The sequence below is a fragment of the Gymnoscopelus braueri genome, assembly GCF_963280865.1.
Source record: "Gymnoscopelus braueri genome assembly, chromosome: 9".
NCBI lineage: Eukaryota > Metazoa > Chordata > Actinopteri > Myctophiformes > Myctophidae > Gymnoscopelus > Gymnoscopelus braueri.
This window is the reverse complement of record NC_137610.1, coordinates 27,562,075-27,575,539: the sequence shown is the minus strand read 5'-3', so window position 1 is coordinate 27,575,539 and position 13,465 is coordinate 27,562,075. Positions and strand designations below refer to the sequence as shown.

The 13,465-nt window shown below is 40.1% G+C and overlaps 1 protein-coding gene across 3 annotated transcripts in view; it reads right to left on the bottom strand.

Annotated features, from left to right (window-relative positions):
- The window catches only part of LOC308092576 (periphilin-1), a 64,693-nt gene that overhangs the window by 38,615 nt on the left and 12,613 nt on the right, over positions 1-13,465 (bottom strand). For 2 of the 3 annotated variants that reach the window (XM_080438558.1, XM_080438560.1), the window contains 4 exons: positions 11,763-11,885; positions 10,103-10,311; positions 8,318-8,353; positions 2,565-2,650 (listed from right to left, as the gene is read on the bottom strand). In XM_080438558.1, the coding sequence (XP_080294684.1) occupies positions 2,565-2,650; positions 8,318-8,353; positions 10,103-10,311; positions 11,763-11,885 (454 nt within the window). The remainder of the gene's footprint in view (positions 1-2,564; positions 2,651-8,317; positions 8,354-10,102; positions 10,312-11,762; positions 11,886-13,465) is intronic. The other variant, XM_080438559.1, reaches the window with a different exon arrangement.

The window sequence follows — 13,465 nt, the reverse complement described above, 5'->3', positions numbered from 1 at the left end:
ATTTCATCCTGCTGCTCAACAGGTAGCGCTTCACTTTCCTCCTGCTGCCCAACAGTTAAGCCTTCCTCTTCAGTTGCAATAGCTTCAGTATCTGCCTTTGCAGGAATGGATTCATCAGCAGTACTTATTTGCTGAATTGACATTTCAAGACCAACAAGCCATAGCATCACATCAGTTATGAAATCTGTATTGTGTTTTGTAACACGTGCAAACCATAGATTTTGAGTTTCCAATTCCTCCTGTGGAATCAATACAATGAGTGAATCATGTGCTGCTTTTGCATTTTCATATACATTTTTCAGATCCTTCATTGTGCTTTGCACATCCTTTGCATTTTCATCATTTTTCATTTGCCCTTTCATTTCATTTGTGAGCACTTGAAGTTGTTTCACACATGAGTGGCGGTCTTTCTGCACCTTTTCAATTTTATTAGCCAGCGCTTTGGCCGTGAGCTTGACCGTCCTCCGTGACTCCTCCTCCATTTGTTCCAGATCCATTTCCTTTTTGTCGCTCTTTGTGACGTTTATATCACTCATTTTGACATTTCCAACATGTACAATTCATCCAGAATACACAGCAACAATTGAACATCACCCCAGATAATGCACATTCACCTTGGCAACTTTGGCAAGGCGATTTCCAATCCAACAGAGCAGCACACAGTGGAACGAGCGCAGCGGCGCCTTATAAGGAGCGCCCATATATGGAGCGCAGCAGCCAAACCCAGTCCGACTCTCACGCAATCCTCGCTGCCAGCCAGCGCGCACAACAACAGCCACAACCAACAACAACAGTCCCCAATGGACAAGCGGCAGCACTTCCAACTGTGTTCAAACAATGAACAACAAATACACAGAAGGAACCTGCAATGCGAATATATTTCTCACCGCTTCTGAAGGCTCAAGGCTGTGATGCGCTGCTGCTGTCACACAAACATTTCCACCGCAGCCGCGGTCAATGTGGCTTCATTCAGAGTCACAGAGGGGCAACATAAAGTCCAAATGTTGCGATGTCCATTTCCATCATGTTCCAATGTTTCGATCCAAATTCATTCATTTCAGAACTTGATCCATTTTCCATTTAACCCCAAAACACCACGATCAAATGTCCATTCATTTCATTTCCAATCCATTTGAATCCTGGTCCATAGATGAGTCGTGGTGCGGGTTATTTTCTGTTGACAATATTGTAGCAACTACTTCTTCCCGCTATTCAAAAACCATTTAGAAGTGGTGCTATGAGGCTGAGCTTCGGCAGGAACTGTGTGACGCGTTTCCAAGCAAAACCAGAAAACTTATTGCAGTTAAAGGTGATTTATTCATACAAAATAATATGGTCCAAAAAATGTTACTGAAAATTAGATTAATGAAATGTAGGCTAAACGCCCTAAACGTATAAAGCAAAACGGTCAACAGAAAATATTGAGCCTAGCTCACCCCCATTCTCTCACTGAAAACCCAGCAGCCTGAGACACACACCTGAAATAAACTAAAAGGTAATGAACAGACACACAGCAGGAGCTAATCAGTCGATTACTGTGGGAAGTGGGACATCAAACCAAAGCGTGGGAAAAAACTAACAAAAATAAGATAACAAGCAAAATATACATTTTGGCCCCTACAGTACTAATAGGAGGTATAGTGTGTGGGCTCTATTTCTTTCTAGGCAATAAAATCATAAACAATTATTTATGATGAATTCCATTTGCCATGTCTAGGAAATACGTCATAATCAGTAAGGGTTGCTTTTATGAACTCACAGTTGCAATACTAAGCGGAAACAGCCGATCTACTACTGTACAAGCTCACAACACGCCGCAATCCAATGTGTTGTGAGCTTGTAGATCAGCTATTTTCGCTACCATTAAGACCGGGAATGCATCTGTGTCATTTTAAGATTTCTTTGGCTATTCAAAAATAGTAGATATAGAAGCTCATAGTGCGGCACCGAGTGCCGCGCTATGAGCTTGTAGATGTGCTATTTTTTTTTCATTGTGGAAAATGTGTGCAAATCTTTGAATATATATATATATATATGTTTTAAAGCGAACTCCAATCTGTGCTTCTGGGAGGTCCCTGGAACAACATATTTTGAGATGGGGGTCCACGGCCAAGTACATTTTGGGTGGTCTCAAAATGTTTTGTTCCAGGGACACCCCCCAAGAAGCAAAGATTTGAGTTACAAATGTTTGCTTTAAAAAAATATATATATATTCAAAGATTTGCATAAAATGTTATGTCAGATCTACAAACTCATAGTGCGGCACTCTATGAGCTTGTTTTTTGTTTTCACAAATTTTGTAACCCATTTTTTCACTCATTGCCAATGCTTAAGCTGTAATCCTGGGCCCTACTCTCCCTCTGCCAGCCTGGGGAGAGTCCCGAACTGAGCTCATGCGTCCTTCAATGCATGAGGAGTGAGCAGGCCCGCTTCTTATCACCCGACAGGGACGGGGAGTTTCTGCTATATCTGCTAATTATGAATAGCCAAAGCCAAATCTTAAAATGATACAGATGTGTTCCCGCCGGATTGAATGGGTTCAGAAAGAAGAACCTGGTTCTCACCTGAACGGCCATTGAGCTGCGAGGAGGAGACCCGGCTGCTGAACCACTGGGAGGAGGAGTATGACTAGCTGGCACTCTGGGGTTTTCTGTACAGAGAGAGAGAGAGAGAGAGAGAGAGTCACACACAACATTTAGTAAAACCAACAGAACAATCACTCACAGATGTTTATGGTGAACAGAGGCATTTTGAACAAGGGGAAACTTTTTTTTTGTTTTTTTTAACCCAGTAAGACCTGAGGCCGATTCTACAAATAAATACCCTTATAAATCAGTGGTTCTCAAACTTTTTCGTGCCAAGGAGGACCCCCAAAATGGATACATATTAGCCAGCGGACCCCCCCCCCCCCATCTGAAAATGTTTTGTGCTAGGGAGGGAGGGACCCCCCCCCAGAGGAGAAGATTTGCGTTAAACAATTCAAAACTATTCAAACACTTTCAAGATATTTCCGAAATGTTCAAAAATAGCGGATGTACAAGCTCGCGGCGCGGCACGAAGTGGCGCGCTGTGAGCTGGTAGATCTGTTATTTTTGAGAACCACTGTTCTAAACCAGGGGTCTTCAACAGGGGGTCCAGGACCCCTAGGGGGTCCTCAGAGTTACTACAGGGGGGTCGCCAAATCTTTGTGTGACATTAACCACTTGAACCCTAACATCCCTTTCTGTGGAGAACTTTAGCCAAAAATAGCCAATCTACAAGCTCACAACGCCTTGCACTGTGAGGCGTTGTGAGCTTGTAGATCAGCTATTTTTGGCAAAGAGGTATAGGTGTAGAGGGAAAAAACAGCATAAAAAAGTTTAATCTGAAACACAATTTTATACAATATAAAGTATAGACAATATATCCTTGGCCTGAAAAACGTTGAAGACCCCTGTTCTAAACCACTGTTCTAAATCCTAAGAGATTTCTGGAAAACGAACTTATGTTGCTATATACATAGCTAAAATCTAAAATGACACCAGACGCTTTCCCGGTTTTAATGGGTTAAAGAGAGTGCAATCCTAATAAAGAACACATCAGTGCCGCTCGCCCACGGCATTGTTTTATTTGAGTGTGTCCTATAGGAAAAACACATTAAGGAACAATCAGTTATTATCTGCTGGGAGCCACCAAGCAATTATTTACTTGCCCGCTTGTACAGTGAACAATGGAAGAGGACGAGATGCTATACGAGGCTGTTGTTGAAGAGTATAAATTGCTTCTTTTTTTTAAAAAGTTTACTCGTTCACTGGAGTCTACCCTACCGCACAATGGTGGTCGAGACGTTCAGCTGTGACTAAATTGAAGTACTGTACTCTGCTGGCTCCGATATGTCTATAAAAAAAAACAAATATTGCAAGGCTGCAGATGTTTGTTTTTAGTTAAAGGGGATCTCCCATGGTGATGAGCCTACACTGAGCCAAGGTGAAATTAAAAACACTTGTGGAGTTGTGATTTTGTTTTTTAACCAATAATAGTGCTGTCAGGTTGTGAGAGACACCCCAGTGGAACTTTCCACAGCCAAACTGTGCAGTACAATTGTATACAATCTTAGATTAAAAAACATAATTCAAATCTAGGCCAGATGAAGACATCAACTTGAACATCGTGAACACTTGGCACCTCACACCTGGCCCACTCACTGGCAGTGGTGTAAAGTAACTGAGTACATTTACTCAAGTACTGTACTTAAGTAAAATTTTGAGGTTACTAGTTACTTTGCAGATATAAATGATTACATAATAAAACATACATTAACCACTTTAGCCCTATTTTATACCTAGGTCTACAAGCTCACAACTATTATTAACTACTATTTTCAAACATTTTAGTACTTTTACTTTTTGTACTTGAAGTAATTTTGTATTTTTACTCAAGTCATTTTTGAATTCCGGGATTTTACTTGTAACAGAGTACTTCTACACTGATACTTTTACTTAAGTAAAACATTTGAGTACTTTTTCCACCACTGCTCATGGACAGGCCTCGAGTCAAGAGCGCAAAACTTTTCTCTTATTATTAACATGAAGAACAAGCCTGTTTGTTTGCCTGGTAAAGAATATCTGATCAAATATACATGCACAGTATATTCACTACAATGCTTGCCAGGCTGCCACGCACCGAATCTGTGGCGAATTACCAAGAAGCGTAATTCAAATGATTAATGGAAAATTTGCTGCAGCAGATGGTCATGAATTGCAAATCAATGATGAGCAGAGAACCGTGAAAACCCATGAAAGATTATAACGAACAGACATTTATAGCTCATGCGATACAGGGGTCCATATTAAAACCCAATGTGTAATGAAGCTAGAAAAATGGAGATCTGCCTGACTGCTGATAGCTAAAGAAGACAATTGTCTATTTTAGTTTATGGCTTTGTTCTATTAAACGAATATTTTACGATTCAAGTGCTTCCTAACACATAATACAGCATGTGGGCAAGTTGGCATTGGCAACATGCTTGCACGCACGCACACACACTCACACACGCACACAGTCACACACACATCTGAGGCTAGTCACACACACACACACACACACACACACACACACACACACACACACACACACACATCTGAGGCTAGTCAATCTGAGGTAGAACTGCAAACAGACAGCTGTTCAATAGGACAAACACAGTCTGCATTCTTTTCTTATCGGGCACACAGGGCATGCTGTGCTGCCAGTCTGCTTGCAACTGAGCCATGACGGATGGACTGCTCCAAATGCCTCCTGTACTTCCACAATTGTCAGGTTTCTTAACAGACGGACCTATGGCAGCCATGAACGATTATTAATTGGATAACATTTCATCCTGTTGAAAAACCCATGTACTATCCAAACCCTATTATACGTTGTTCACCGGAGACCCCTCAGGGGTCTATATTTACCTCCTTTTTTCCCTCTACACCACAGGCCCTATCTTGCCTTACCCCTATGCCTAAACTTTTTTGGGGCATTTTTTACTTTTTTTAATAGTTCAAATAGCCGATGTACATCGGCTATTTGAACTATTTTAAAATGTTTTTCAAAATAGTAAAAAATGTCAAAAAAGTTTAGGCATAAGGCTAAAGACACATCTCTTTGCAGAAAATAGCCGATCTACAAGCTCACAATGCGTCGCAAGCCTGTTGATCTGCTATTTTCACCTATTATGACATGGCCAGAATAGGGACGGTTTGGTTCATGTTGTTAATAGTACATCTAGGTTTTTAGATAAGATAATGTACATGTATTGTTATAAACATTCTGGGGGGGGGGGGGGGCACTCCCATGTGTAAGTGTATTGTGTATTCTTTATCATCATCATTACCAGTTCTGTGTAGTTTGTGTTGGACTAATTCATGTCCCAGATGGAGTAGCGGGACTCCGCTTTCTCAACATTTAATTGCGTCTTCACAGGGAGGAAGTTTACGAAACATAAACATGTTTATGCAACTTAGAAATTAAGGCACTTTAACATAGAAACATGTCACAACATGTACAATTCAACCTATTAACTCTCTCAGTGCCAATTAAATAAAAAAATATGTTCTCTAAACTGCTAGCAATTTCTTTTTTTTCAAAGTAAAAAAAAAGTGCTTAGGAAGCGAGATACAGCCTTTTTCAGTCATAAGTTAAACAAAGAGTGAATGGAGCTGCACATCTTCAGATAATGATATCTTGGGTTCTGAACATTAAAAAACATTTTTCGTTCTGGCACTGAGGGCATTCAGAAAAAACTCGGGATAACTCGGGGCTTGGCACTGAGAGAGTTAACCCATTAAGACCTGAGGCGATTCTTAATTTTTTTTCTAAATCCTAACAGTTTTTTTTTTTTCAATAAAAAAAAAAAAATTCAAGATTTTCAACCTTTTCAGGCCGTGACCCCCCAAAATAATCATATTTGAACTGGGGACCCCCCCCCCACCAAACCCTGAGAAGCTGGAATGTAGGAGTTCAGGCATTACATTTAGTTTGACTCGGTTCCACAGATAAATATTGTGAAAATTGCCGATCTACAAGCTCAGTTACGAGGCGTTGTGAGGTTGTAGATCGGCTATTTTCAATTATTTTGAAAATGTTAGATGTTGTGAACCACTGGTCTAGATTAGAACAGGGTAATAATAATTTCAATTAAAATCTAATTTATAATTTTACTGTGCTTCTTTTGTTTTAGTACACACACAGTCTTAGTTTTTTTTTGGAGGGGGTCATAGCCAGAGGATATGGCTATTTGGGGGTCCTTGGCATGGCAAACTTTGTGAACCCCTGCTCTAAGATAGAACATCTGAAGACTTACAGAACTGGACTGGCGTGGTGTGATTGTGAAGACATCTGTTCCGTCAGTTGTGCACGCTACTTTCACACCAAGGAAAGGTCAGACCTTGAATCCAAAGCCAAAGCACCACAATAAAAAACCAAGGCTATCGTTTTCCCAGCAAGTGTGCTGCTTGAGTGTAATTAGCATCTTAACATGTTCCAGCACATCCTGGGCTCTCACGGTGCACAAGTCTCACAGCAGATGCTTTGCTTAAAAAGGACGGGTCCCTGTCGGATTCTTTGAAACTTTACTGACATTGTCTTTCAGACTCTGAGGCATACTTACTGCATAATAAATAATAAAATAAAATCCTAGTGATTAGTCACCCCATGGAGACTTGAATTCGTGTCGCATTCCTAAGCCAATAATTTGATGACTAGCGGACCGGTAGGCAGCGGCTCCGGTAGGAGATGCAAAGGAGCCTCTTTGTGTCTCCTACTGGAACTGCTGCCGGTCATCAAATTATTGGCTTAGGAATGCGACAAAAAATATCCATTAATTCAAGTCTCCATGGGGTGACTAATCGATAGTCGATAGTCATTTTGGGGGTGAACTATCCCTTTAAGTTGCACACTGGTTTCACGTACGGGAAATATCCGATGTACAAGCTCACAACAGTGTTATTTTCATTGTGCAACTAAGTCACCCTTTAGTAAGAAAGGGAAAACTGATGACTGTTTGGCATTGTTTTGGCACAAGCTCTGAGACAGTTGAGGACCTGAACTGGGCCACTCTCAGAGTTACACACCCGTGAAGGGGCCATTTGGAACCCCCTCAAGGAACCACGAGGGTCCCTGGACCACACTTGAGACCCACGTCTGGTGTAGCAGAGTCATTCCAGTGAGCCAAGCCAACAATGCACAATATCAGCACCCTGACTCTGTTGGGCCAGAATGGAACAGAGCCTTAATTAGCATCATTGGCAACACCTGTGAAGGAAGTAAGGAAGAGGCCAACTTTCTTTCCAATATGGCTGCCTATTGTCTCCCTTCTTCCTCCTATTCTGCATAATGCGTACACATTCATGTATACCCCCCTTCACTGATGCCATTTTCTGCTTAGACCAGATGAAATGCATAGTGCTACTGTAGCAATTCCACACTTAGACATGCTTTCTCAGCTTTCTCGCGGGTCGCAGCCAATCACAGGGAGTCACAGAGTTCAGGGACACGCTATCTACCGTGGGAAAAGATCAAATGGCCAGGACCATTGCGAGTATTGTTAAAATTTGAGAAAGGATGGAAAATCCAGCATGAAAACAATGGATTTGGAATTGGAAATCCATTTGTCTCATGATGACATTTCTTAGTGTGTTAAAAAGGCATGCGTAGTTTTCTACTGGAAAATAGTGCAATTATGTTATACTTAAAATAATAATAATATTAGTAATTCAATTATCTAATTATACAAGGAGAAGGGGACCAATTGGCTAACCTGAAAGCCAAGGGATAGTTCCTGAGTTTATAAACTTACCCCGGTCTATTTTATGGCCTAAAGGATCTTCATAACCTGGAAGATAAATAAATATATAATAGTCAATACTCAATAATCAATACTAATCAAAACAAATGACAGCTAATACATACAAAATAATTTATGATTCGTTTTTTTAAACTCGTAAAGCCTAATTTATACGCCATTTATTCATGCGACAAAAGCTACATGCGATATTAGTCTGGAATCTCTGTGTGGAACCTGCGTTTCTAAGGGGCAAATTCAAAAAACGCCTCTGGTGATAAACCCTGATTGGTCCCTCACTACTTCGAAGGGAGTGAAATCCAATCACAACTGAGCGGTGCCCAGGGTTGCATGGGTGATTTGGAAAGTGGTTGCACTCTATTTTAATGACGTCACGCGCACGCCGCTTAACACCTACACTACAGGTCGCACAATGGACAATTGATATGCATCTAGGCTCATTCATATGTTAATCCTATGTTAATTCATGCTGCTGTGACAACCGCCAGTCGGCAGCCTTTGTTAAACTTTGTTGAGGTGTGAATTTAAGGTTGTTTTAAATCTATGCCACTGCTTGCGCGTGCTCCAGCTCAACATAGTGGTTGCACGGCGTTGTTAGCCCGTCCCGTGACCAACGCAACCCTGGCGGTGCCAGACCATATCTGCAGAGGGCAATTCTTTTTTTGCAATAGCAGATTCGTTTGGTTTCCAGGCTAACATGCGATGCTTATCGCGAGGTGAAAATCTCTTAAGGAGTACAACAGTTAATCAAACTAATCAATTTAATAAATCGATTATAAAAAGACAGATCGATTTATATAAAATAATCAACATTTTCAAAAATGACAAAAATAGTGAAAATAGCAAAAATGGGTGATCACATCACTTTGTGTTATGAGGTTATTGATGAGCTAATTTAGTTATTTTTGCGTGAAACTGGGGACCACCCACCCTGACAAGCACTTGGAATTTCAGGCATTACATTTAGTTTGACTCAGTTCCACAGATAAATATGGTGAAAACTGCGAGGCGCTGTGAGCTTGTAGCTATTTTCACGTTTTCCTCTTTCCTACGTAATATTTTACAATTTGGCCAATTTGGTATTAAAAAGGTCTTAGACGTCATTAAATTGTCACTTTAGAAATGTGCAGATACCCTGTATACACTGTATGTTGTTTTATTGCACATAAAGCTATAATGAGCTTTATGTGCAAAAAAGATATATTTGGGGACTAAGTACATTTACTCAAGCACTGTACTTAAGTACAATTTTGAGTATTTTTACTTTACTGGAGCAAATATTGTACTTTTTACTCCACTACAATTATTTGAAAACTTTAATTACTACCGGTAGTTACTTTGAAGATTTTGATTATTATTACAAAACATACAGTAACCACTTCAGCCCTATATACATTTTAGCCATTTGAAAATAGCCGATCTACAAGCTCACAATGCGTCGCGAGTCTCGCGACGCATTGTGAGCTTGTAGATCTGCTAATTTCAAAAGATTTTTTATACATTTGAACACTTGAAATGGGACATTCTGCATAATGACTACTTTCTACTTTTGGCACTTTGAGTACATTTTGATACCAACACTTTTGTACTTTTACTCAAGTAAATTTTGAATTCCATACTTTTACTTGTAACAGGGTATTTCTACATTGCAGTATTGACACTTCTACTTAAGTAAAACAACATTTGAGTACTTTTTCCACCACTGCCAGTTTGGGAACCACTGATCTACGGGCTGATAATGCGACGCGTCTCGCTTAGATGAAGATGATGAGCTCTTACGCCTTTGCTGGAGCTGCTGGTAGGTGTAGCCCGTGTCCCTCTCAGGGGTGTAGCTCCTACTGCTGGACCCCGAACCCTGGGCACTGGGTACCACACACGTCTGGACTTCCCTCCTGGGAGGAGGAGGAGACCGATCGCGAGGAGGAGAGCGATCGCGCGACGTATTTAACGAGGACTCTCTCCATGGCGGGTAGTCGTCATAGTCGTCCCTGGGGAACACAAACACGCAAGAATTAATAACCCATTTAGAACTGAGGTCGATTCTACAAAATGTCTTCTAAATCCTAACAGTTTTCTGAAAAAAATATGTTTGTATAATCAGTGGTTCTCAAACTTTTTCATGTCAAGGACCCCCAAAATTATATGTATTTGGCCGGGGACCGCCCTCATCTCAAAATATTGTGTTCCAGGGACCCCCCCCCCCCCAGAAGCACAGAGTTACAGATGTTCGCTTTGAAAAAGTATATATATTCAAAGATTTGCACAAGTTTTCACAATTTTTCAACTTTTTTAACATGGAAATGATTATGACGATTATGCAAAAAATGTTGTGAGGATCTCAAATAATTATGTAATAATTGTGACAGGCCTATAATCAAATCCAGTCCTGGCCACGGTATTTAGTTCCCGGCTCCCTACGCTCCATCTGTGATGAAAGCTTGTGAACAATGGGAAAATAAAAACGTGACTGTAAAAATTGCCTTGTGCAAAATAATGCTGATGGAATTGACATACTGGTCAAATTGCCAGCTGAGAATATCCTACTAGCAAAACAAACAATTTGTACTATTATAGTACAGCTTGTATCTTACATTTCCCATGAAATATAATGAATGCCTTGCTGTGGTTGTCAGTATCACTGCCATCACTGAAAATGAATTCAGGTGATGCATAATTTGTCAAAAAAGTGTGTGTACCGTATGCCTACCTACTCCTATAGATATCCAGTTCCAATGTGCGATTCCTTTTTTTACACTTGCATTACACGTATATTTATTTTTGTTTCACTGGCTCATATACTGTATACATTGCAAGAACAAAATTCGGGTGACAATTCTGTGTAGTTGGTAAAAAGAAAAAAGACCAAAAAAAGACAGAAGACTCTCTCTCTCTTATGTTGCCAACAAAACGAGTTCATCACGCAATCTGGATCTGGCTATTATTTATGAGATAAACTTTGTGTGCAACGTTCAAGACTGAAGGTTCAAGGTTGACACGTTGTGAGCTTGTAGATCTGCTACTGCTATAGCCCAGCGGTTCTTAAAACCAGGGGGGTCCCCAGCTAAATTTGTTAAAACAGCAGCACAATAATTTTAACCATTTCATCCATATTTTATACGCTGGCTATTCAAAAATAGCAGATATACAAGCTCATAGCTCACTGCGAGCTAAATGTTGGATGGGACGTACTGACGGACCAACATTAACATCAGTTTCATGCAAATAGTGGAAATAGCCCATCTACAAGCTCAGAAAGTGTCACATCGCGATGCATTGTGAGCTTGTATAGTGATATAAAAGCGATAGCCTATAATGTGATAGCCTATAATGACATACCCAAAATAGGGATTTATTATTAATTGATTAATGAAGATTATCAATATATATATTTTTTAATCAATTAGTTTGATCGGCCAACGTAACAGAAAAGCATACATACCCCCGGGCTGCGTGTGAATGTGATGACATCAGCTTGTTGTCTCCTCTGTCTGACATGCGTGTCACTGTCATGAGAGGGCTTAACCCTTGACCTCTGCTGCTGACATACGGAGCAGCTCTGTCCCTGCCAAACATCATGGAAATAACACAGAGACTGAGAAAAAAATTCACTGTCTGTCGGGTCGATGATTTTCATTACCTTGCAATTATAACCATGATAACAATAATGTTAATACCACAATTTAATGTCTCAACTGCATGACGATTTGAGCGCTTTCAGAATCATAATCTCTTTATTGGCCCATTATGCTCACATAATAAGAGTATAAATAAATAAATATAAATTTGTACTATTATCTTTTCCCCAACAATTATAAAATGGTTTCTGAATGGGCTTTTGCTCTGCAGACAACGAAAAGCGTTCATTTTGAGTAAATAAAGAAAAGCAATGATACATTAGTTTTTTTATCCGACAGCAGCAGCAGCAAACTGTATATTTAGTCCAAAAGCCACTCAACTAAATGTAAGTCATATTCATGAAAGCCACACTTTATCTCTTAGTGACATGTACCCTTGGCATCATGTAATGCTATTTTTGTGAAAGGCCTGCTATAAATATTAAAAAGTTGTGATATATGGGGGAGCAAAAAAGGTAACTGCACTCCGCACCATCGTTCATTTCACTTAGCCTTGCTGTCAAAGGGTTGGCCTAGCTTAGTGTATTCAGTCTTGTTATGAAAATACTTAATCTAGAGCCTGGGCTAAACCTTAGTCTTTACGACGCCAGTGCATATAACACTCACTTGTCATTGTGTCAACTCAAATCCTGGCCTATGTATTGTCACTGTCGGTCGGAAACCCTTGTATCTCAAAACGTATTTACTTTTCGGGAAATAAATTGTTCCAATCGTTATTTAGTGACAAGCTCTTGTTAAAACTTTTCATTGGTTAAGTATTTATAAAAACCCACAGACAGACTGAATCCCTAGTTTGGGCATAGCATTATAGAAAAAGCTTTCAAAAAATGTACTACGAAGTATAAAAGATGGCTAAAGTGGTTAAAAGATGACCATTAGCATTATGAAAAAACTAAAAAACGATATAAAAAGCTGTAGATACAAAGTTTCTGCCCGACAGCGATGATACGCTGTTTTAATTGTAATCTCAAGTACAGTATTTAGCAAGGTAATTGTTTGTTTGTTGACTGAATGCCTGAGCCTGAACAACATGCTTTAGTGCCAAGCAGAGGTATAAATGAATGGACACCTGGTTGTCCTGACCTCGTCCTGAACTTAAGTCACATCCAAAACAAAGAGCAGGCCTAACAAGGCCTACAGCTTTTACGACGCATGGCCTGTTTGAAGTAGCCAAGGCTCAGCTTGCCTTTTGCCAAATAAACTTAACTGCCATCGTAATACTTCAGTGGCCCTGCTAAACTAACATCACACGGCTATGGAAAGAAAAGGAGTTGCTATACATTGTACATACAGGCGGTTGACATGATGGGAGCACAAATCAAGCACTTTAGAGGTTAAACATCTGACACAAAAAAACACCACAAGACAAAGGGATAGTTTCTAAATACAGCACAGATTTATGCAGTATATCTTCTGAGCACTAAAAACAAAACGGCACATTAACTTTAAGCCCCGAGCAATTACTTGGAAAATCACCTGAAGCTCAAAATTATCCCTGGGCCCCAGA